This window comes from Gigantopelta aegis, chromosome 3 (genome assembly GCF_016097555.1).
Source record: "Gigantopelta aegis isolate Gae_Host chromosome 3, Gae_host_genome, whole genome shotgun sequence".
Taxonomy (NCBI): Eukaryota; Metazoa; Mollusca; class Gastropoda; order Neomphalida; family Peltospiridae; genus Gigantopelta; species Gigantopelta aegis.
In genome coordinates, this window is record NC_054701.1 from 26,398,879 (window position 1) to 26,421,698 (window position 22,820).

The 22,820-nt window shown below is 35.4% G+C and overlaps 2 protein-coding genes across 3 annotated transcripts in view; one reads left to right on the forward strand and one right to left on the reverse strand.

Moving 5' to 3' along the window:
- The window catches only part of LOC121367775 (UDP-xylose and UDP-N-acetylglucosamine transporter-like), a 46,017-nt gene extending 42,410 nt beyond the window's left edge, over nt 1-3,607 (forward strand). Inside the window, exon 10 of the mRNA XM_041492137.1 lies at nt 1,899-3,607. Coding sequence (XP_041348071.1) covers nt 1,899-2,124 — 226 coding nt within the window. The 3' untranslated portion in view covers nt 2,125-3,607. The remainder of the gene's footprint in view (nt 1-1,898) is intronic.
- A 3,977-nt stretch (nt 3,608-7,584) lies between these two features.
- LOC121367777 (mitochondrial inner membrane protease subunit 2-like) overlaps nt 7,585-22,820 on the reverse strand; it is a 90,913-nt gene continuing 75,677 nt past the window's right edge. Inside the window, exons 3-5 of one of the 2 annotated variants that reach the window (XM_041492141.1) lie at nt 18,686-18,751; nt 17,791-17,893; nt 7,585-15,393 (exon numbers count right to left, since the gene is read on the reverse strand). In XM_041492141.1, the coding sequence (XP_041348075.1) occupies nt 15,253-15,393; nt 17,791-17,893; nt 18,686-18,751 (310 nt within the window). In that variant the 3' untranslated portion in view covers nt 7,585-15,252. The remainder of the gene's footprint in view (nt 15,394-17,790; nt 17,894-18,685; nt 18,752-22,820) is intronic. The other variant, XM_041492142.1, reaches the window with a different exon arrangement.

Here is a 22,820-nt window from a genome sequence, read left to right on the forward strand (position 1 = left end):
TTTGGGATTTGGTGATACCATTGGGGCCTTGGTTCATTCTTCCGATCCAAGAGTGTCTAGTGGACAAGTGTATGTCCCAGGCCGTTCCTTTACACCCACTTTCTCCAGAGTTGGTCCTGTTTACCGATGCTTCCCTCGAGGGGTTCGGTGCACACCTTTTGGATCAACATCTGTCAGGGGTGTGGACTCCTTCAGAGAGGAGTCGTCACATCAACCTGTTGGAGATGGAAGCTGTGCGTCGCGCTTGTCTCCATTTCAAGACTGTTATTCGACATCGTCGAATTTTGTTGAGGTCAGACAACACGTCGGTTGTTGTGTACCTCAATCGGTGGGGAGGCACCAAATCCCTGTCATTGAGGCTTGCGGCTTTGGAGATTCTGGAATGGTGCGACAATTGGGGAGTGGTGTTATCGGCCAAACACATTCCTTCGTCCGTGAACATCTTGGCGGACGCTTTGAGTCGTCGTTCCCCGGTTCAGACGGAGTGGATGTTGCACCGGACGGTGGCTTATCGAGTTCTTCAGTTGTGGGGGAGTCCTCAACTCGATATGTTTGCCACTCGCCTGAACAGTCAGTTGCCAGTGTTTGTATCGCCGGTACCAGACCCACTGGCACTGGAGTACGATGCGTTGAGCATGGACTGGACGGGACTGGATTTTTACGCCTTTCTCCCTCCGGTTCTGTTTGGCAAGGTTCTGGCAAAGATCAGACAGCAACCTTGTCGTGTCACGCTTGTAGCCCTGAATTGGGCAGCTCAAGCCTGGTTTCCTCCGCTCCTATCACTTTTAGTGCAGGAGCCGGTGCAGTTGCCGTTGATACCCGATCTGCTCATTCAGAGACTGTGTCGGACAGAGTGGCATCCAAAGCCGGAGGTTTTGCGACTTCACGCGTGGCGGTTGTCGGGGTTTCCCTCCAAAACCGAGGCTTTTCTAAACAGGTTGCTGAGCTCGTCTCCTCTTCGAAGCGCCAGTCTACGGAGAGGGTCTACCAGTGTCACTGGCGCGCTTGGGTTCGTTGGGCGACTGAGAGGGACATGGATTCCTTGTCGCCTACTGTTAATGACTTAGCTGAGTACTTTCTGGTTCTTGTCCAAGAAAGACAGCTGAAGGTTCAAACAGTGAGAAGTCACCGGTCGTCCATTTTCACTACTTGAGGCAGTGTGGACGTCAAGATTTCTCAACGAATCTTGTGTTGCATGACTTGCTTAAGTCGTTGCAAAACACGGTTGAGAAGCCTTCCATTTTGCCTAAATGGAATGTTTTTCTGGTTCTGCATGCACTCAAAGGCAAGCCCCACGAGCCTCTGAAACTCGCCAGTCTTCGTCATTTGATGTGGAAAATTTTGTTTCTGGTCTCACTAGCGGCTTGCCGTCGTATTAGTGAGATTCATGCTTTTTTGCATGATTTGGTGGATTACAATACGGACGGGTCAGTTACATTACGTACTGATCCTGTTTTCATGGCTAAGAACCAGTTGCCATGGGAAGAGTTTCCTCCGGCCATCATTCAGTGTTTATCTCGTACGCTTTTTGCGGATAATTATGATAGACTTCTTTGTCCGGTGCGGGCTTTGAAATTCTATTTGGAGCGTACTAGAAATCTCCGGCAAAACACTAAGAGACTGTTTTATCTCTTTCACGCGCTAGTACTACGGTAGGTAAGTATGAATAATAATGAAAATTAGAAACAAATTTTCTAAATTTCTTTCTATTTCTTTTTTTTAGATGTTTGTTGTTATGGATGCACATCCCATTTTCTTTATGTAGAGATCTATAATTGTCTATAATTTTCATTTCTTTTCACATAATAATATATAAAGACATTTTTGATACTTTTTTTTTTTTTTTTAATATAAATCATCACTATACACTAGTTTTGGTTTCCTTGACCTTGTTTCAGATATATTTGTATTCGATCAGTGTTCATCCTAACCACAGAATGTCAGTCATTGACTGTCACGTTGGTTGTCACTCTCAGGAAATTCATCAGTTTAATATTTTCAGTCCTTTATTTCCAAAATCCTTTTACAGTTTACCACACTATAGGTGCCATTTTGGTTTTCTTCGGTACTCTCTTATTTACCGAGATTATACCATTGGGTAAAGCTAAAATTAAAGAACATTGATGGCAGTTATATTACATGTGTTATACACTTTATTTATTGATAGTGTACTGATACAGTAAATCAAAATATTAGTGTCTGTAAGATGTTTGTGAATTGCACAATTGTATGCCTCCAGTCGTATTTTATTCTGTTATGATATATAGAGATTATTTTCAGAGCTTGTGTGTCATACTGATTTTACGAAACGAGTGTCAGGATTTGTATGATTATTATTAACCTACTTATTTTGAACCATGTGGATAATAAAGTTTACTTATACTGGCTTGCAAATTTTGCATTAAAATGTTGCTAAATAAATAACATTTAACATCACAAACAACAAAATATATTTGGTTTCTGTGGTTTTATTTTAATTTGGTAAAGTTTTAGAACCTTTGATTTTAAGTGATTACATAAGGAATGTGTACAAACTGTCATCACAATAGACAATGTACTCGGCTGGTCTTGTCTGCAACAAAATATATTTGATTTTTGTGGGTTTATTTTAACATGGTAAACTTTTAAAACCTTAAGTTTTGAAGTGATCACATGAGAATTATGTACACAGTATAATCACAATAGGCAATATATACAGTACTAAGCTGGTCTTGTGTGCATCAAAACATTTCATTTGAATTTTCATAGAGTATGTACACCAATAAAACACTCAACATTCACTAAAGTTTTACATAACATTTCATTTGAATTTTCATAGAGTATGTACACCAATAAAACACTCACATTCACTAAAGGTTTACATAACATTTTCTCCGCCATTATGTTTGTTACCATACTCGCTTTGCTGTATTTATTTTCAAATTGTCACATCAGTTATAATTCATTTGAATGGAGAGGTTATTCAATGCTTTAAAAAAAAAAAAAAATCATTTATCATATAAATATCTTACATTTTTCAGTGCAATCAAAGTATGTGATATTTTTGCAAATTAGATGTAAATTAGTGGAGGTCTCGGCACTAGGTTTATTGACATTTAAGCAATCGTACTTGGGTGACACTCCATGACTGACGTATGCATTCATAGTCGTCAAATAAAAACATTTCAATGGCAATTTGACACTGAAAGCTGTGGCGTATTGCATGTATACTGAGGTTTAATGAGAGTTACTTCCCTTTTTGGATCCTTCGAGGTAAAGATTGGTAATATTTTAATCTCCAGTTGGTGAACTTATTTGTTACAAGGGCAGAATTTTGTCTTATTCTAAGGTTGCAAGTTAAACATTGTTTTTTCCGGTTTAATTTCTACAGTGTCTAATGTTTGTACCTGTATGCTTGGCTATGTAAAAACAATGATTTTGAGATACCAAAAGAAATCCACGTTAATTTGAGACTGGTCATAATTACGTACTGGGTATTTGCTTGTTAATTCTTTAGTGCTAAAATATTACAGCAACTGTGTTATTTTGTTGTTAATTAATTGATGACCACAATTGTCGAGTTTGCTAAATTTGTTTACTGTTAATAAATCATGTATGTAAAATGATATTAGACTGTTCAGTATTTTGTTTGATATAAAAATAAACAGTTCCTGTAGTAACAAGTATACCTTATGCGTATCTGGTAATTCAAAGCATGAACTTACTTGAAAGTGAATCTGATAGTGAAGACTGCTGCCCACTGTAATCAGACCTGTCAACCTTTAGTCAAGAGAAAGCAGGAGGTGTGTGTTGAAAAAGCAGGAGATTTGGTCAAAAAGCAGGAGATTTATTAAATTCACACAATTTAACCCAAAATCGCAAGATTTAAAAAAAACATTATTACAATAAGTTATATGAATACTTTATAATGTCATATATACTTCTTAACTTTAGATCTTGGCATTAAAAAAAAAAAAAAAAAAATATTATTATTATTATTTTTTTTTTTTAAGTTTAAATATTATTATGATTTAATACATATTTAAACAAAAAAAATATTTTATCCAAAAATGTTAAGAACATGAACAAGAAATAAAAAATTTAATTAGTACATTTACGGTATTACACTTACAGCCTTACAGGTTGCGTTACATTATCATTTGTGGTTAGTGTACCTAATACCAAAGACAAATTTATATAAATCTTATAAATTAATATTCAGTTTTTACTATAATGAGGAACGGTGGCGTGGTACTGATTTAAAATCATTATAATGATGCAATAAACATTGTATTTTCATTAATCATAAGTAAAACCTCTTTACGGACATCGTGTGAAATATACCGGAATTATACCCATTTCCGTGAGTAACTTTATGTCAATGTCAAACAACATTTTTTAATTGTACAAAAATAATTTCTTGAAGTGTACCCTTATAACCAACATTTTGGCGCATATAAAAGATCTCTTGCTGCGCACACAAACATACAAAATTCACTGACACAAGTATGTTTATACAGCTAATTGGTCTTTTCGTTGTCTTGCTGTGACATGTGATTTTAACATGCATCGTGTGTATCGCTGTCAACTCAGATTTGTCATAGTTGCATTATGTAATCCAGTGGGAAGACATTTTACAATTCAGAGGTGTTATTAAAAGTAAAGTTTGTTTTATTTAACGACGCCACTAGAGCACATTGATTTTTAATCTTATCATCGGCTATTGGAACTAAATTGGATAGTTTTTTTTTTTTATATGGCAACACTGAATGTCAATACACAGCCTGTTTAATTAGCGGCAACACGCTTCGTAGCCATTACGATGACAACAAACATTATAATAACACATCATTTTATAAACTCCATGTGCTTTTTTAACAATATAAATAGGCTATCCCACAATTCTCACTTCGGCAAAGGTTAAACAGTCGGGACAATTCGGCCTGTTACATTCTCGGAAACCGAAAGTAGTCGACATTTTCCGAATGAGAAAAAAAGGCAGAGTTACTTCCCTTCTGTTATTTTGACAAAAGAGGATCGATTTTTTTTTTATGCTTACAAAAATGTCATTTAACAGGAGAAACTGTCTCCCGCACAGGAGATAGGAAATTTGATCAAATACCGGGAGACTCCCGCGGAATCCGGGAGGGTTGACAGGTCTGACTGTAATATCGAATCACACAAATAAAAGTACAATCTTGGGAATAAAGAAATTGTTAACTAAATTGTTTCAGTCTTGTCAGTGTTCTATTCATGTATCTATTACCTGAGATACTGGCCTCAGTGGCGCCATGGTAGGCCATCGGTCTACAGGCTGGTAGGTACTGGGTTTGGATCCCAGTCGAGGCATCCAGATTTAATCCTCCACAAGGCTCAATGGGTAGGTGTAAACCACTTGCACCGACCAGCGATCCATAACTGGTTCAACAAAGGCCATGGTTTGTGCTGTCCTGCCTGTGGGAAGTGCAAATAAAAGATCCTTTGCTGCTAATCGAAAGAGTAGCCCATGTAGTGGTGACAGCGGGTTTCCTCTCAAAATCTGTATGGTCCTTAACCATATGTCTGACGCCATATAACCGTAAAATAAAATGTGTTGAGTGCGTCATTAAATAAAACATTTATTTCTTTTTTTTATTGCCTGAGAATGAAAATTGCATTGCCATCAGGCCCCATGCTGATAAAATGTTCAGTCTAGACTCTTAGACTTGAAATAGAGATCGAGACCGCAATATCAAGGGCGGGACGTAGCCCAGTGGTAAACCGTTCACTTGATGCGCAGTCAGTCTGGGACCGATCCCTGTACACCAAAGGCCATGGTATGTGTTATCCTGTCTGTGGGATGGCGCATATAAAAGATCTCTTGCTGCTAATCGAAAAAAAAAAGAGTAGCCCATGAAGTGACAACAGCGAATTTCCTCTCTCAATATTTGTTTGGTCCTTAACCATATGTTCGATGCCATATAACCGTAAATAAAATGTGTTGAGTGTGTCGTTAAAACATTTCCTTCTGTAACATCATGGCCACACCATACAAATTGCATGTGACATCATTATAGATTTGTGTCTAGACTCTTTTAGTTGTATAAGCACAGGCCAAGGTTTTGTTTTAACTAAACAAACTTGGAAAATTACTTGAGCACATATATAATATTTATGACCAGCTACTGGTAAAAATTTGATTTTTTTTTTATCCTATAAAGTGTACATTTTCATGCTATGGGTGTCAGTACTAACTTGGCCTCTGTAAACAAAATTTCATACTCAAAATTGCAACTAACTACTTTTATGGTTTTTAAAATATATTTTCAATAATGACTACAAAGTAATCAATCCCAAATATACTTACTACAAGAATATCAAAATTGTAATGGCATTTTCACTCTGTGGACAGCGGTTTCCTTGAAAATTCTGGATTAAAAAAGATATATAGTACGGTACATTGAAAATATTCCATCACAGCAACTGCTGGTTCTTTCTCCATGCTGTAATGCAATCAAATTAAAACATTAATGCCACATATTACCTTGTCTATCAACCTTATTGGATTTTGCAAATTTATAAAATCATAGTAAACGAAATTATTTTGGTGTAATTTTTTGTAAGCATCCAATTCAAAGTTCCTAGAGAAAAATAATTAAATATTGGCCATTGGATCCAGCATACAAGTACTCTCTTTTATAGCATTTATATTGGCAGGTTTTTCTTCTCAAATGTTTAACTGCCACAAAGTAATAGTGACTGAGATTTTAATTTTTGTTTATTGTGACATTTCAAACATGCATCCATAATCATGAGGAATGGTGAAGTGCCAATATTTCCATTTTGCTATGGTACTACTTAACAGTCATGCTTCATGTTGGCAGAGGCGGGATGTAGGTCAGTGGTACAGCGCTCGCCTGATGCGCGATCTATCTAGGATCGATTCCCGTCGGTGGGCTATTTCTCGTTCCAGCCAGTGCTCCACAGCTGGTGTAACAAAGGCCATGGTATGTACTATCCTGTCTATGGGATGGTGCATATAAAAAATCCCTTGCTCCTAATCAAAAAAGAATAGCCCATGAAGTGGCGACAGCGGGTTTCCTCTCTCAATATCTGTGGTCCTCAACCACAAGTCCAACACCATTTAACCATAAGTAAAATGTGTTAAGTGTGTCGTTAAATAAAACATTTAATGTCTGCTGGGTAATATTTCAGTGGGGTGATACACTTGGTAGATGTAACCATAAGTTGGTGAAACCGTGTGTACGTCATCCCTTCCCATTGATGCTAGCGGTGCTCTCATTCTGGATTGGAGCCAGCACTGGAATGAATTTGGAATACATACTCAAGAACCTGCCAGATTTGTAACTAAGTCCAATATGCCACTGAAGCCTATATTTTGGATACAAATTAGTAAGTTAGATTTTTACAATGTTGCAAACCGTGATTCACTATGTATGAAATGCTGTGTTACACATTGTGCTATCCATGAAAAACTATATGTAAAATTCATCCACATGAAAATAGTATGCTAGTTGCAATATAATTTTTTCTTTCATGCTTTAGATCATCCTATATTATGTTCAGTAAATATTTTACTAACAAATAATAATTAAAAAAATTACATAAAAAAAGGATCACTTTATTATCAATATGTAACAATAACATGTATTTATTAACAAACAGCGAATGTTAATTTAACTCTTTTTTAAATATGTGACAAATGTACAGATACAATTTTCATTTAAGAATAATCGTAATCAAATAAAATGCATTTAAAATCTGCTTTGATTCACATGGCAGTGGTACAAACAATCCAGTCTTGGCCACTAGGACATTCACCAAAATTAACATTTCAATAATAAAAACTAAAACATCTATTCTTGAAGGAAACATCTACCAGGGAGTACAAATTTCATTTGTAGGAAAATATATTGGAGATTAACATTATTTCTCAAGTCACAAGCTCCAGTATTTGCTGTTACATTTTGGACTGAAGATCTCAAATGACCAATGTCCATTTACTGGCAGGTCAATATATGTTTTTAATAATGACATATTGTTGACAGGATTTCAGAGTGATTACAGTTATTATCTAGAATTAATTATAATTATATGATGTGGTATCAAGACTGAAACACTGCACTTTATTGTACATTTTGTAGCAGTCTTCATTGATTACATAGTACATATATTTGTTTGCGACTTTGTTGTATACATTATGGTATAACAGGAGTCATAAGAATAATAATAAGAAGTTTGTTTTGTTTAACAACACCACTAGAGCACATTGATTGGCTATTGCATGTCAAACATTTGGTAATTTTGACATAGTCTTAGAGAGGAAATCCGCTACATTTTTCCATTAGTAGCAAGGGATCTTTTATATGCACCATCCCAAAGACAGGATAGCACATACCACAGCCTTTGATATACCAGTCGTGGTGCACTGGCTGGAATAAGAAATAGCCCAGTGGGGCCCACCACTGGGGATTGATAAACTGACTATACATCAAGCAAACGCTTTACCACTGGGCTATGTCCTGCCTTCTCATGAAAATAATGTCATTTGTTAGAGCAGCAATAGACATCTCTTAAAACTAGTTCCATCAACCAGTCCCATACTAACGTGTCCCATACTAACGTGTCCTAGGAGATGAAAACTTGTATTCGCAAGAGCGGATGTTAAATGAGACTACATGTACATGTATATGTCATTTGTTAGAGCAGCAATAGACATCTCTTAAAACTAGTTCCATCAACCAGTCCCATACTAACGTGTCCCATACTAACGTGTCCTAGGAGATGAAAACTTGTATTCGCAAGAGCGGATGTTAAATGAGACTACATGTACATGTATATGTCATTTGTTAGAGCAGCAATAGACATCTCTTAAAACTAGTTCCATCAACCAGTCCCATACTAACGTGTCCCATACTAACGTGTCCTAGGAGATGAAAACTTGTATTCGCAAGAGCGCATGTTAAATGAGACTACATGTACATGTATATGTAATTTGTTTCATCCGTTCAAAAATGTATGTAATCTGTATGAAATTTAAACAACTTTAAATGTCACATGTCCAAGGGTTTGCCAGTTTTAGTTTAAGTATGCCAGTAACACCTAAGAGTTGACTAAGGATAGACTTTGCCATTGGATCCATTTTAGATATTTTTGTGCATTGTTTTTACGATCATAAGTACTAATAAACTGAATGATTATTCTCAAGAAGTCAACTACTCTGATTTCTACCACACAAGAAAAATATCGCAAAACAAAAATTAATAAGAAGAAAAACAGAGTACAATGGTATATAATTCTGCTATACAATTAATGAATTTAATGCATGCATGCTAAAAATCCAAAGGTGCAAGTTGAGATAAATTACGGATATATATTTCTGATTGAATGAATCGCTACCAGCTGCCCAGAATTCATTTCATTTCAACTTATTTTTGTGCTTATATCCAATTAATGTTGGATTATCTGATCTGTCTGTCCAGGACAGTGGGTTAGTGGTTAATGAGAAAGAAGAGGTGGTCGTTAAAACTCGCTCTGGGTGAGTCTGTACCGGGCTGTGAACCCAGTACCTACCAGCCTTATGTCCAATGGCTTAACCACGACACCACCGAGGCCGGTTGCCCAGAATTAATTTTGCTGAGAGAGCAATCTTTGGGAATGTCGATACGGTGGACACTAAACTGAAAAAGATTCAAGTGGGTGATTAAATCTGCAGCAGTTGCAGCAAATATGCTAAACGGTGATTCAGCACAAATCCTATCTGTCAAAGCCTTTCTTTGGCATGTCGTTTGACAATGGAATGGGGATGCACAACTGTATTTTATTATGACTATCACCAACAAAATAAAATAAAAAAATAAATTGTGGAGGAGGGCATGTTTGCATTTTTTATTTTTTTCTCAGTCTTTAGTGTTGGCAACAAGTTCAGACTTGGTAGCCAGGTTATAGCCAAAGGTTCCAAATTACTTTTAATACAGGGGGAATTGCTTGTGAAAAAACTGCTGTCAATGCTTGCTTATTATTATTAATTTATTTTCAAATATGAAATATTATTTATTTGTTATTTACTTTTTATTATTAGGTTTGTTTTAAATTATTTTTTTCTTTCTGTTTATTTCTGTCTTTTGTAATCTTCAAAACAAAAACATATCCTAGCCGAATTACTGTAGTGTGTATTTTCTGCCATTTTTATTTCCTTCTTGACGATGAAAGCAGAAGCCACTTGTCCGAAAGAAAACAGAGAAACACGAGTGGTGCGATGGTAATGAACATTATGGGTTCACGTCATTAAAATCACTGGCATGTTTGTTTGATTGATGCCATGATAGAAAATTCTGGCAGAGAAAATTAATTTAAAGAAGCTTCTTCCGCCAGAACCTGGGATATTAATTGGGAATCCTCTGACTTTCTCACACTGAAAAGCAGCCTTTAAGACACCGATTGAGAGACAACAAATCCCACTATCTGAGCATATCCATTACAAGAAACGATATCTAGATAGTGCTGCAAAAGAATCTGTGGAAGGGTATATTATCTTGAGTACATATTAGCATATAAGTAAGTCAAAGCCTTATTTGACATATGATTTCGAAATTCATTCATCATCCCCAATGCCTTTCATTCATCATCCCCAATGCCTTTCCCCGACAAACTGGAATGAAAAAGACTTACGCCAATTGGAATGAGGATTTCTTGTTTGGCATATTAAGATAAACACTAATGAAACACAAATCCATTCAATGATCATTCTTTGGAACTGACAAGAGGCAAGAAAATATAAGGTAACTTTTCAGGGTGTGCTGTGCTCGTGTGTGGGCATGTGAGTTTTGAAAAATCAGAATCAGACAGTTAAAGTTCAAGTCACTGCCCACTATCGTGCTAAAGATTATCCTGATACTTGTGAAAGAATCTTCAGTATTGTGAGGAAGAACTAGACAGACTCTCACTCTTCAATAGGCCAGACACAGTGGAGGCCCTGATGATTCTGAAGACCAAGGCAGGAAAATGCTATGATACAGAGCTGTCCAATGCCCTTCTTAAGAAGTGCAAGGGGGCGACATCCTGTTCTCCGGTTTGTGAAAGTTGAAATTGACATTTTATTTTTATTTCATTGACAAAAATTTAATTAATATGTCCATTTTTTTTTTTTTCATTTCATGGATAATATTGTTGATTTGAAAAAATATATATATATACTTTGTATCAGTTGATGGGTGCACTGATGGGTTAGCAGCTCAGCATTTGCATTGGTAAGTCTATTATTTTGTTCAAGGGATGACTGGGATTCACACTGTATATCCGTACCAAAAGGTCACACTTTTTCACGTATACTCGCTCTACCTTAAATGGCATTAATTTGGACAGTATAATCTACACAGGCAATATTGATACCGACGTAGAAGATCACGATAGTTATCTGGTTACTGAAAATATCCCTATACTGTTTTTATACATAGATATTTTTTATACAATACCAAAACTTGCTAAATATTTCCTTGAAAAGAAAACCCAGGTATTTGTAGATGATCATGTTAATACCCGGGACAGATAGTCAGCAGGTAATTGCTGTGTAATGATACCTTTTATACAACACCAAAGCTTGCAAAATATTTCCTTGAAAAGAAAACCCAGGTATTTGTAGATGATCATGTTAATACCCGGGACAGAGGTCAGCAGGTAATTGCTGTGTAATGATACCTTTTATACAACACCAAAGCTTGCAAAATATTTCCTTGAAAAGAAAACCCAGGTATTTGTAGATGATCATGTTAATACCCGGGACAGAGGTCAGCAGGTAATTGCTGTGTAATGATACCTTTTATACAACACCAAAGCTTGCAAAATATTTCCTTGAAAAGAAAACCCAGGTATTTGTAGATGATCATGTTAATAGCCTGGACGTGTGTAATGATAAACAATAAGCTTGCTTTCAGCAAGGAAGATAAGAGAAAGATTTAAGCACTCAATTTGGGAAGGCTCAGAAAGCACCACTGAGGGGAATTGGGCATCAAAATGTACCAGCAAAGCATAGCTGGTTGCTGGAAAAACTTTCTTTTCCAAGTTCATTTATATCGATCAGGCCAACATTTTTCATCTTGATGTAAGTTTGAGATACACATTTATCTCTGTCATATAGTATTCATCACATACGTGATTATAGACAACATATTAAGCAATCACCAGGACACACCACCAAAAGAACTGCATTATTTTGTCAATGAGTACTGCTGTAGTTTTGCTTTGCAACTTACATTTCAACTACTGGTTGGTTGCATTGGAAGCAAACTATGTTGCTTAGCTGACCATTTATGGAATTGTGATTTTCATCTTCATGATCAATCAAATGTGATGGGGTATAATGTGATGGCTGGATTCCGATAAGAAAAGTTATGTAAAGTGCAAGCTTGCAGAATGACACTGTCCACATGTTCAGCGTAAAGGGAATTTGTTGTTAAAAAATACTCTAAATCAATTGGCCAATATGCCAAAGGCATTTTAGACAACTCTTCTGGCCCTAGAAGTTATACAGTTAAAGATTCATACAGACTCTGCCACACTTCTATGGAAAAAAAAGAGTTCTGGACGTCTTCTCTAAGTGGGAAAGTGTTATCCCTGACAATGTGGTAGTGTAATCTGGTTATGTTGTTATGAAAAACAGGCACCCCTAAATTTTTTTATAAATAATGTTCACTCGAACTCGATCCCAGAATATGTTTTCGCTTGAACACAATCGAGATTTTGAGAGCATCTACATCCATCTTGTCCGACACCATGTTGTAGAGTACAGAGATTAAAAAGAATCTCATCCATCATATTCTTTATTTTCTTTTCTTCAATTCTTCAGTTCACCACAATGAACCTTGGGGCAACAATTTGGGGGCTCATCCAGGATGGATGCTTCATTCTAATGGATACTTGGCCAGCTGCCACATCCAGTCATGATAACATTTATTACCCATATGGGCAGGGAGAAGTGAGGAAAGAAAAATGATCTTTCCCTAGGGAAAGAAAAAAACATTTCTTCCACCAGATACAATTTTCAAGTCATGTTAACAACTAATTTACTTCATCAGCGATATGTACGTCACAGCTATGACGCAACGCTGTCTCTTGTTCTTAACTTGCAAACTTGTTTTCAACAACAGTATCGTTCGAAAATCTTCCATAAAATGATAAATATTGAAAAAGGTAATAAATAGAATACCCAACTCGCTACTGGGTAATACCGTTTATCATGCACGAGTGAATTGAATTTGTCCTTCACTTGCCAAAGGCAAAGGCTAGGGAAGGACAACATCAATTCACTCGTGCAAGATAGACAGTATTGCCTCATAGCTTGTTAGTATTCTCCAAATCTTAACCAGGAAGGCTGGACTGTCCAAAAGACAGAGTTCCAGACAGCGACAAAACTGAAGTACATGCGGAAAACTCTACAGCGCCACAATCAAGAAGCTTCTTCAGGTCACTAATCTTTCACTTTCAACAAAGGATATCCAGTCACTCGGTCAACTGGATGTGATATGGTTGATTGAAAAGTATCTTGACTTGGGAGATAACTAAAGACGATTGTGGCAGTACAGCAGTTCTTCTGATTGAAGATATGCTGAAAGAAGACAGTTCCAAGGAAAAGCCCAAAGATAAGTCAGAAGATATCAGTATGGACAATCAAGTGGAAGAACAAAGGTTTAAATTTCGAAAAGTGTTCAATTCTGAGAAAGAATTTTAGATAATGGGTCAGATCAGTGATGGGAAAAATGATATTTCATTCAGTAGCCTGGTACATCAAATGGAGAGTGGACTTGAAAATAGGTAGTAACGGTCAACTGTTTGTGGGACAAAACTGAAAACTTATTTAGAAGGTAGAACTGATTTAACTGTTGTTCAGTTTTGAGGAATTTTGCATCCTCATTTCCATGAAAAAAAAGCAAAAAAGCAACAGAGTTGTATTAAGAGCTTTGCAACCTAACCCAGGGTCTCTGAAAGGATCCGTAGGAGTTTTTCTTACAGGCGCTGGATCTTCGACAGCATGTGGAATTTGCAGCACAAGAAAATCACACTGAACTGAGTTACAATCCAAAGTTAATGCAATCCATCTTTTTACATAGTGTGCAGACTGAACTTGCAAATGATGTGGTTCATCAGAAAATTCATCAGTTCACAGATGAAAAGAATATTTCTGATGAAAAGTTGCTACAAATAATGAACAAGATAGTTTCACAGGAAACCAAAAGGCAAATGAAACGGAAAAATGTTCAAGTATATGTACAACTGCCAAAGATTCACTTTTCTGAGTTACAAGAACTTAAAAAAGAAAAAGCTAAGTTTAAGAATAGGCGTAAACAAATGTTGACCAATCAAGGGTCTCTCGGCACTTGAGAGGGGAGGTTTCAAAAGTGTGCAGGTATGAACAGATACCGCACAATTTTGTCAATGGAAAAACACCAAAACATGGTACAAGATGTTACATTTGTGTTTAATATTTGCATTTTTGTTGTATTTACTGTGATAAGAGGATGAGGGAGGGGGGCTTATTTACAGATAAGGGCCTAATTTCTTAAACGCTGTTAAAAAGACATGGGCTAACTTCTGGTCAAATACGGTATATTCAAAAGAAATGGCTCTGTGTTTTACTTATATTGAACCTAAAGTTTTAAATTTCTGTATGTACAGGACTGGTTAGTAGAATTTACCAGTTAAATGAGATTTATCTGTAAGGTAAGTTACAGTAATTAGTATAAATTCTTAAGACACCGAAACTATCAACATGGTACATGTATCTCTAATATTAAAGAGTCCACATTCTTATCAGCAGCCATTCTTTCATATATATTACAAGATCAATTAACTCAAGCAAATGAGATTCACACATGCAGTCTTAATTCACACAAACAGTCATAAGTCAGTCATTCATAATGTCTAGTTGATACACACTGTGATATCTGTAATGTCCAGATAACTTGTCAAAAGTATTTTAATGTTGGAAAATCCATGTTCATACAAGCAGTTTAATATCTGCTATCAATGTTTGTAATGTCCCAGAATCTATGTTCATATAAACAGTTTAGTATCTGCTAGAAATTATCAATCTCAGTGGTGTCCAGGATTTCATGTTCACACAGGATTTCATGTTCACACAAACGGTTTAATATCTGCTAAAAACCATCATCTCTGAAGTGTCCAAGAATCCACATTCATACAGTTTAGTATCTGCTACAAACTATCAATCTTTAAAGTGTTCAAGAATTCATGTTCACACAAGCAGTTTAATATCTGCTACAAACTATCAATCTCTGTAGTGTCCACGAATTCATGTTTATACAAGCGATCACAGGTCTCTATGACATCCAGCTTCTGCCATCGTCTTGGTGGCCACACAATGTGGGAAGCCTTGGCACTGATGATTCCAAGAGCAACCTGAAACAAAATAAAAAAACAAAAAAATCAGACGATGTATGGTAGTTCATGCTATGACTTCCACAATAAACTGCAGTCAGGAGGCTGCCATTTTGATATTCCTTATCTATCAGTTACAAAACTATAAATAAAATATCCCGACTAATAAGGAAAAGGATATTTGTTTGATCACAATTAATTAATTTTAAACAAGGCTTTTTATGTCTAACATATGACACTTTGTGGAAGCGAACACCGGCTTCCAGCATAAAAGCTATTATTACTGAAAAGCAACAAGGAATCTTTTATGAGCACTTTCCCATAGACAGGACAATACATACCATCACCTTTGATAGGGCACTAATTGGGGTGATAAACATACATCATTTGTTAGACATCTAACTGCCTCTGACTAAACATTGTGCAGAGGTGTCATTAAAACATACATTCCTTTCATTGTCAGATTCAAAGAGGATGGGTTTATCTTGGTGATTTTAATATCTATAACAAAGATATAATATTAAATTTAATATTTGAAAACAGAATTTCCAAATGTCTAGCACTAATTTAGTATGGTACATAAAAAAGTTTAAATAAAAAAAAAGATACAGAATAAAAGGCCATCAAGAGTAAGAATTGGTATAACCATGTGGCTGGAGGGACTAGGGGAGGATCCATGTCCCTTGCAAATTCTGGACAATTAGATATGTTACTCTTCTAATTAAATACAAAGTCTAAGCAAATTATATATTCATGACCTTCTCCCTACCACCCCACCCCCACCTCTATCAATTCTGCATAAACCTGTGAATATAAGGAATTATTTTCTAGCAGGCCAAGGTTACAGGTCTTGTTTAAAACAAAGTAATGTTAGAATATAGATATACTGATGAAGACCTACAATTATCCTTATAAACCTTTTATTTTGATGAAGCTACAATAATGATTTATTTAATAGTACTAATAAAGTGAGCAATTTAATTGATATGCTATGGATAAAACATTTAACTTGAACTCCATTTATTCTGGTCTATCTGATTATCTGTGTTGTTTTTCCAAATTCATTCTTGTGGGTCAGTCACCTTTTCACCCAGAATATTTTAGCACTTTTTAATGTGAGATGAAAATAATCCAATATGATAAAACATTAACCCAAACTCATTCTTTCTGGTGTATCTGATTATCTGTGTAGTGTTTGCAAATTCTAATTGTGGGTCAGTCACTTTTTTTCACACAGAATATCTTTATTGCTTTATAATGTGATATGAAAATAATCAAGGCCAACTGATCAGGTTTTGAGGGATCATGCAGCATACAACATCTGTCCTGATGCAAAATTCCCACGACCCAGTTCTCAGATGAACTCATCAGGTCTCTGCACAATTGTTTTTAATCAAAACAACAGAGAATCTCACGTGATGTATTGATCCACACCAGAATAACCCAGTGCAAATGAGTCCACAGAGTTATTTTAATTATTATTAAAAAAAATAAAATTAAAAAAAGACCAATAATGTGTCTTAGATAGTATTTGACTCAGTTATTGGTTTTCATAGAATTAACTCCACAAACACAACATCCTCAGTATCTTTTGAGAAAAGCAGTAATGTTTGGTGTTAGCAGAACATTATTTTGTTTTAGCTTGGTCATACATCTGTACTGGTTATCAGACACATGATGCACCGAGAAAAGGTGAGCAACTAATCTAACTGTTAGATAAGATACCAAGGCAGTGACGTCAGCAAGGCAAGAGGTGACTAAGCTAAAAGAAAACTCATTTCGTCAAACACATGGATTAAAGAGAATTGGTCGAGGTCTTGGGTTTGAGAGAGAAATTTATTAGTCTTTGCATGTTAGGGTTACCTCAACAAGATTTTTTTTTTTTTTAAAGTTTCTTTTTCAGCTAAGTTAATTTTAGAATATATGTAATACAGTTACGCTTGTGCTAAGTAGCCACTAAAGGCAGTATGACAACGTGGTATCTAAAGACAGATGATTGCATGAAGAGGTTTGTACATACACTTGATTACATACACTAATAATTCCAATCTGTAAATATGCTTTTGCTATAAATAATGGGATTGGTCCAAAAAATATAAAGTGAATTAAAAAAAAAACTATGATCATAACTGCATAAATCTCAATTCTGCACTATTTTCGGCAATGCTAAGAAAACAAAAGAAATTGTTTGAGCTATTTTCTTTATTTCAGACTAATAAAATGACTGTTTATAAGTTAGTCATTAATGTTGAACTAGTAAGTTGAATTAGTAAATGTATTAGTGTATGAAAGAATGTGAAAATTCCCTCATTCAGCTACTGACGGGAAAAGCTAACCTGCTAAGAAATTCAGTATGTAAAGCACTTTTTTTAAAGGCACACTTTCTTTATTGGATTACGAAAACATGAAAGCACAAACCGGTCCAAAGAAGTTGCTGTCCATGCTGTATTCATGGTGGTCTCCTTCCACCCAGCAGTGTCCTGTTGGCACATTTAGCACAGAACGTCGATACGACCGAGTTCTGGAAGAGAAAAAAAACAAAACTTTAAAGATTGCAAGATTTATGGCTTCATTTAGAAGGAAAACTGAAGGGTTTCTATAAAAATCATATTTATTGCAAAAATAACAAACAGCAGGAAAATTGGTTGCAAAAAAAAAAAAAAATCCACTTTTGACTTGGTTTCCATAGCTGGCATATCAAAGGCTTCAGCATGTATTGTCCTAAGGGATGGCTGCTGCTAATCTATTTGGTGGCAGCCATGTGCTTTTTCATCAAATCACAATGACTATGTTCAACATCTAATAGCCATGATTAAACAAGTCTTTGCCTTAGGATATACGAGTCCCAAAATTTTGGGTTGAGAAGTTATGGGTTTTAATTATATCTTTTTCTTTTAATTTTTAAATAAATCTAATTTAAACTTGTAAAAGGGGGCCTCAAAGAATTTGGTCCAGAGTTTTAAGAATCTTAAAGTTTACTAAAAAAAAAATATATATTCTGTTTACATCTGTAAACTTGTAATTCTGTAATTCTGAATTCTTCTGCAAACTTGGAAAGATTAGTGTTGTCTGAAATATTTAATAAAACATTTAAATGGGATGGACAAATGTATATAATACAGTCAATATCACTGCTTGGACATTAAAATCTTTATTTGTTTAATGTTTGATCCCCTTAACATCAAAACTCATACTGTATATACTCTGATATATTAATATCCACAATAGTTTATTAATGTTAAAAAAGACCACCCTGTCAAAGCATTCTTGCCATCCTGTCAACCAAATTGATTCCAAATAAATTCATATTCACCTCACTGTATCACCTTCAAGGGCAATTATTCTTTTAATTAATTTCTGTTTTGGGTTGGATGGTGATCTGAAAATAAATACAATTTAATTTTGTAGAGGTCTGTGAAAAACAACCTTGAACCGACATAAAATTACGTAGCATTTTAGCTGAGTAAAATTACTCAGAAAGACTGAGTTTATGGTTGCCTTTGGCAAAGCCTCTGACCTACGGCAATTCATATCCTGGCTACGTCAATTGTCATCGTTAAGTTTGAGCCTTGTCACTTCACAATATTTTAGTTTTATAGTGAGTAGTACAAATTTTATATCTTAAAACTATGAGTGATCCCACCCACCAGGGCCCGTATTTTCGAAACAATCATAAAATCATAACAAAATCATAAATCATTGTAAGCTTTGACGTCACTATGGCGTGTGCTGTAGTGACATCACACCCTATGATGGTTTTTCGATTTTGTAGGCTAAGATAGCTTTGAAAATATGAGTCCTGCACCTTTTCATCAGAATCCTTGATTCAGTCACTAAGACTAACAAACATTGCAATGATCAGATCGGGAATCAAGCTACAACATAACTTTGAAACTATCTTCATATTTTATTTGGAAAATTTAAAAGAAATTTCTTTGCATAAAATATAAAAAATATAATACACAAGATAAAACTGTAGTTATTGGGGAAAAAAGCTGCCGTGATAGACAATCAATCAAGTAAATCCTCAAACAAAATGAAAATCTCCCAAACAAAGTAATTATCTAGCAAATCTTCTCACACTGTCTGTCCACATCAAATATTTATGTGTGAACTAAGTTATAAAAAGATCACAAAGCCTGCTGGCTACATATCAGATTGTGGTCAGTGCCAACAGTACAAGTTGTATTTAGATTTAAACTTCACATTAAAACATTAAATTAATTATATCAAAAACATGACTCTATACACACAAATCTGGGGGGCCCAGTGGTACAGCGCTCACCTGATGCGCGATCAATCTAGGATTGATTCCCGTCGTTGGTCCCATTGGGCTATTTTTTGTTGCAACCAGTGCTTCACAACTGGTGTAATAAAGGCTGTGGTATGTACTATCCTGTCTGTGGAATGGTGCATATAAAAGATCCCTTGCTGCTAATCGAAAAGAGTAGACCATGAAGTGGAGACAGTGGGTTTCCTCACTCAATATCTGTGTGGTCCTTAACCATATAACCATAAACAAAATGTGTTCAGTGTGTCATTAAATAAAACATTTCCTTCCTTTCATACACAAATCTGAAATTTTATGTGTGGTTAACATTACACATATTAAATACCGGTATGACACAGTGTACATGTAGGGGTCTGTATATACTTATAACAAAGTAATTAAGGGCTGGTAGACATTTTAGTCATTCTTTTCCGATGTCGTATGATATTATATTAGTAAGTTTTGATACAGACGACTTTTAAATATTGTTTCAGTAAAATTTTACCAATGATGCAGGCAAAAATATTGCACACAGTAATATTTTTCGGTCATTTATGAAAACTGTCGAAATGTACATTCACTTCAGATTTATTACTCATCATAAAGAATACTTCACATATCAATTTGTCACACATAACCTAAACAATACAAATAAAAATAATCCAGGAGCAAAGAACCTGAAAAAGACCCAATGAATTGGTTTGATTATGCAAAGGTTGGTTGTTGATTTTAAATTTACTAATGGGTGGCAGTGAGATGTTTGAGGTGATTAAAGTTAGAAAGGTAACCAATTACCTACCAAACAAAATAGCCCCTTCCCCGGCCACCTGTAATCAGTGGTCACCTGCCTTAAGCGGCCACTTGTTTCCCTCCCAAACAATTTATAATGTAAATGCACCTGTAATAAGCGGTTACCTGTCTTAACGCGGCCAGCGGCCACCTAAATTGGATTCCAAATCGCTAAAATACCTGTATTAAGCGACCACAGTAAATGTTTACTGTTATATAAAAGAGATATTTTAACAACAGCGATAAGGTGCAGCAAATAACCGATTTTCACACCTTCAGGAATAATTGTACCCATTCAGTCCCAATATCTCAATTGTGTATCAATTGAGAAAGTATACTCTGGAATGCATCTAACTGCCTCTTGGCAGGCTACATTTGATACATGTAGATTTACTTTCTATAACAATACACTGCATGAAGTAGAAATTAAATAATTAAATTGAAAAAGAAAACAAACTTGTTGAGAATTGTTAATTTAATACATTCCATTTGCATTATTTCTGGAGGCGACATGTCAAAAGTTGATTTATCGTCAACTGTGAAGCACACATTCGTAAATTAGCAGTACAGATGGTAAAACAAGAAACAACTACAAACATTTTAAAGACTCTATATGTGGCAACCTGTAATTAGCGGCCACCTGTCTTAAGTGGCCACTTTTATTTATTCCAATGTGTGACTGCTTAAGACAGGTTTGACTGTATGTATGTATGTATGTATATTGAGTTCAATCTTTATAATACACGTGTTGGTCATGAGATTGTTCTAACTCTGCAGTCCATTCACAACTGAAACTGCTGTGAAATCTTTCACAGAGCAAATTATAATTATGTTATCACAGGATTTCTAGACACAGATGTTTCTGTATTACAGTGACACCTGGATGTGTTATATGGCGTCTCTCAGTAGGAAGACAAAATAATTTGCTGCAATACTTGGTGTTGTGACTGACTAGGTATATACCAAGGTTCTATGTTAAGGCTTGTCTGCAACAAATGGTTTGGGTGGAGGTTGACTAAATTATTCTAACAATTTGCCTGATTGGACTGAAGTCAACTGAAAATTACAACAAAAAAGAAAGAAAAATGTTTGGTTTGTTTAACATCACCACTAGAGCACATTGACTTATTAATCATAGGTATTGGATGTTAAACATTTGATAATTCTGACATGTAGTTATCAGAGGAAACATGCTGAATTTTTCCTAATGCAGAAATGGATCTTTTATATGCACTTTCCCACAGACAGGAAAGCACATACCATGACCTTTGACCAGTTGTGATGCACTGGTTGGAACAAGAAAAAAAAACCAATCAGTTGAATGGATTCACCGAGGTGGTCCGATCCTGCGATGCAAGCACCTCAAACGAGCACTCAGCCGACCGAGCTGAATCCCTCCCCTCACTCAACAGACTGAAGTCTGTTGCTGGAATCTGAACCCATCAACTGTAAATCCAGTAGTCTAACCATTGTATCACTGGTGCCAGACTGATCATACTGTTTCGGGTTATGCCGATGCATATAGTTAAATTTATCACCTACTCTGTTGAGATGAGATAGGCAGCTTGTTATTAAAGGCAATGCCACACTTAACCAGTGCCTCATATGAGAATAACCAACTGCATAGCGAACAGATGAAATCGTAATGTTTGTCTTGTCACAGTCAGCTATTCTTGTGGCTATTCTCATGTCATGTGGTGTTGCCTTAAGTGTTTTTATTCTACCCCTCTTTCTTAGTATTAACAGTTATGTTAAGGGAAGCCTGTTGTTTTCAACAAAGCATTTACATTAAAATATCTTATAAAATTTAGCTTTATTCAATATGATGTGCTTGGATTAAAATATGGAACAACATGTTATTAAAAATTGTTGTATGTGTACACACAAAATAAGACTTCGTCAAGATGGTAATGCATTATTGTGTTTTGTCAAAAATTAGGTTAATACTAAAAAATCATTACCATTGGAGTAAATCGAACTCAAATTCAGGGAACCAGCTTTCTGCTTAACATAAAGCCATATCAATAAAATATAAATTCAGAAAAAACATTTAGTATGGTTTTAATATTAATTATTACAGAGAAGATGGACTTCATTTTCATAACATAATGCAAACTTGGACAATTGTTTTATTGTTTTAATTGTTTTATTGCATTGACTATCAGGTAATAAATAGAAGGCATTGACTATCAGGTGATAAACAAATAGAAGGCATTGACTATCGGGTGATAAATAAATAGAAGGCATTGACTATCAGGTGATAAACAAATAGAAGGCTTCACTTAACCACAAACAACAAATATTAAGACTATATATGTACATTCTTAAACCTAGTGTGTTACTTTCTAAAATATACAATTTGTTGTCCTAATGATCTTACAAGAAGACT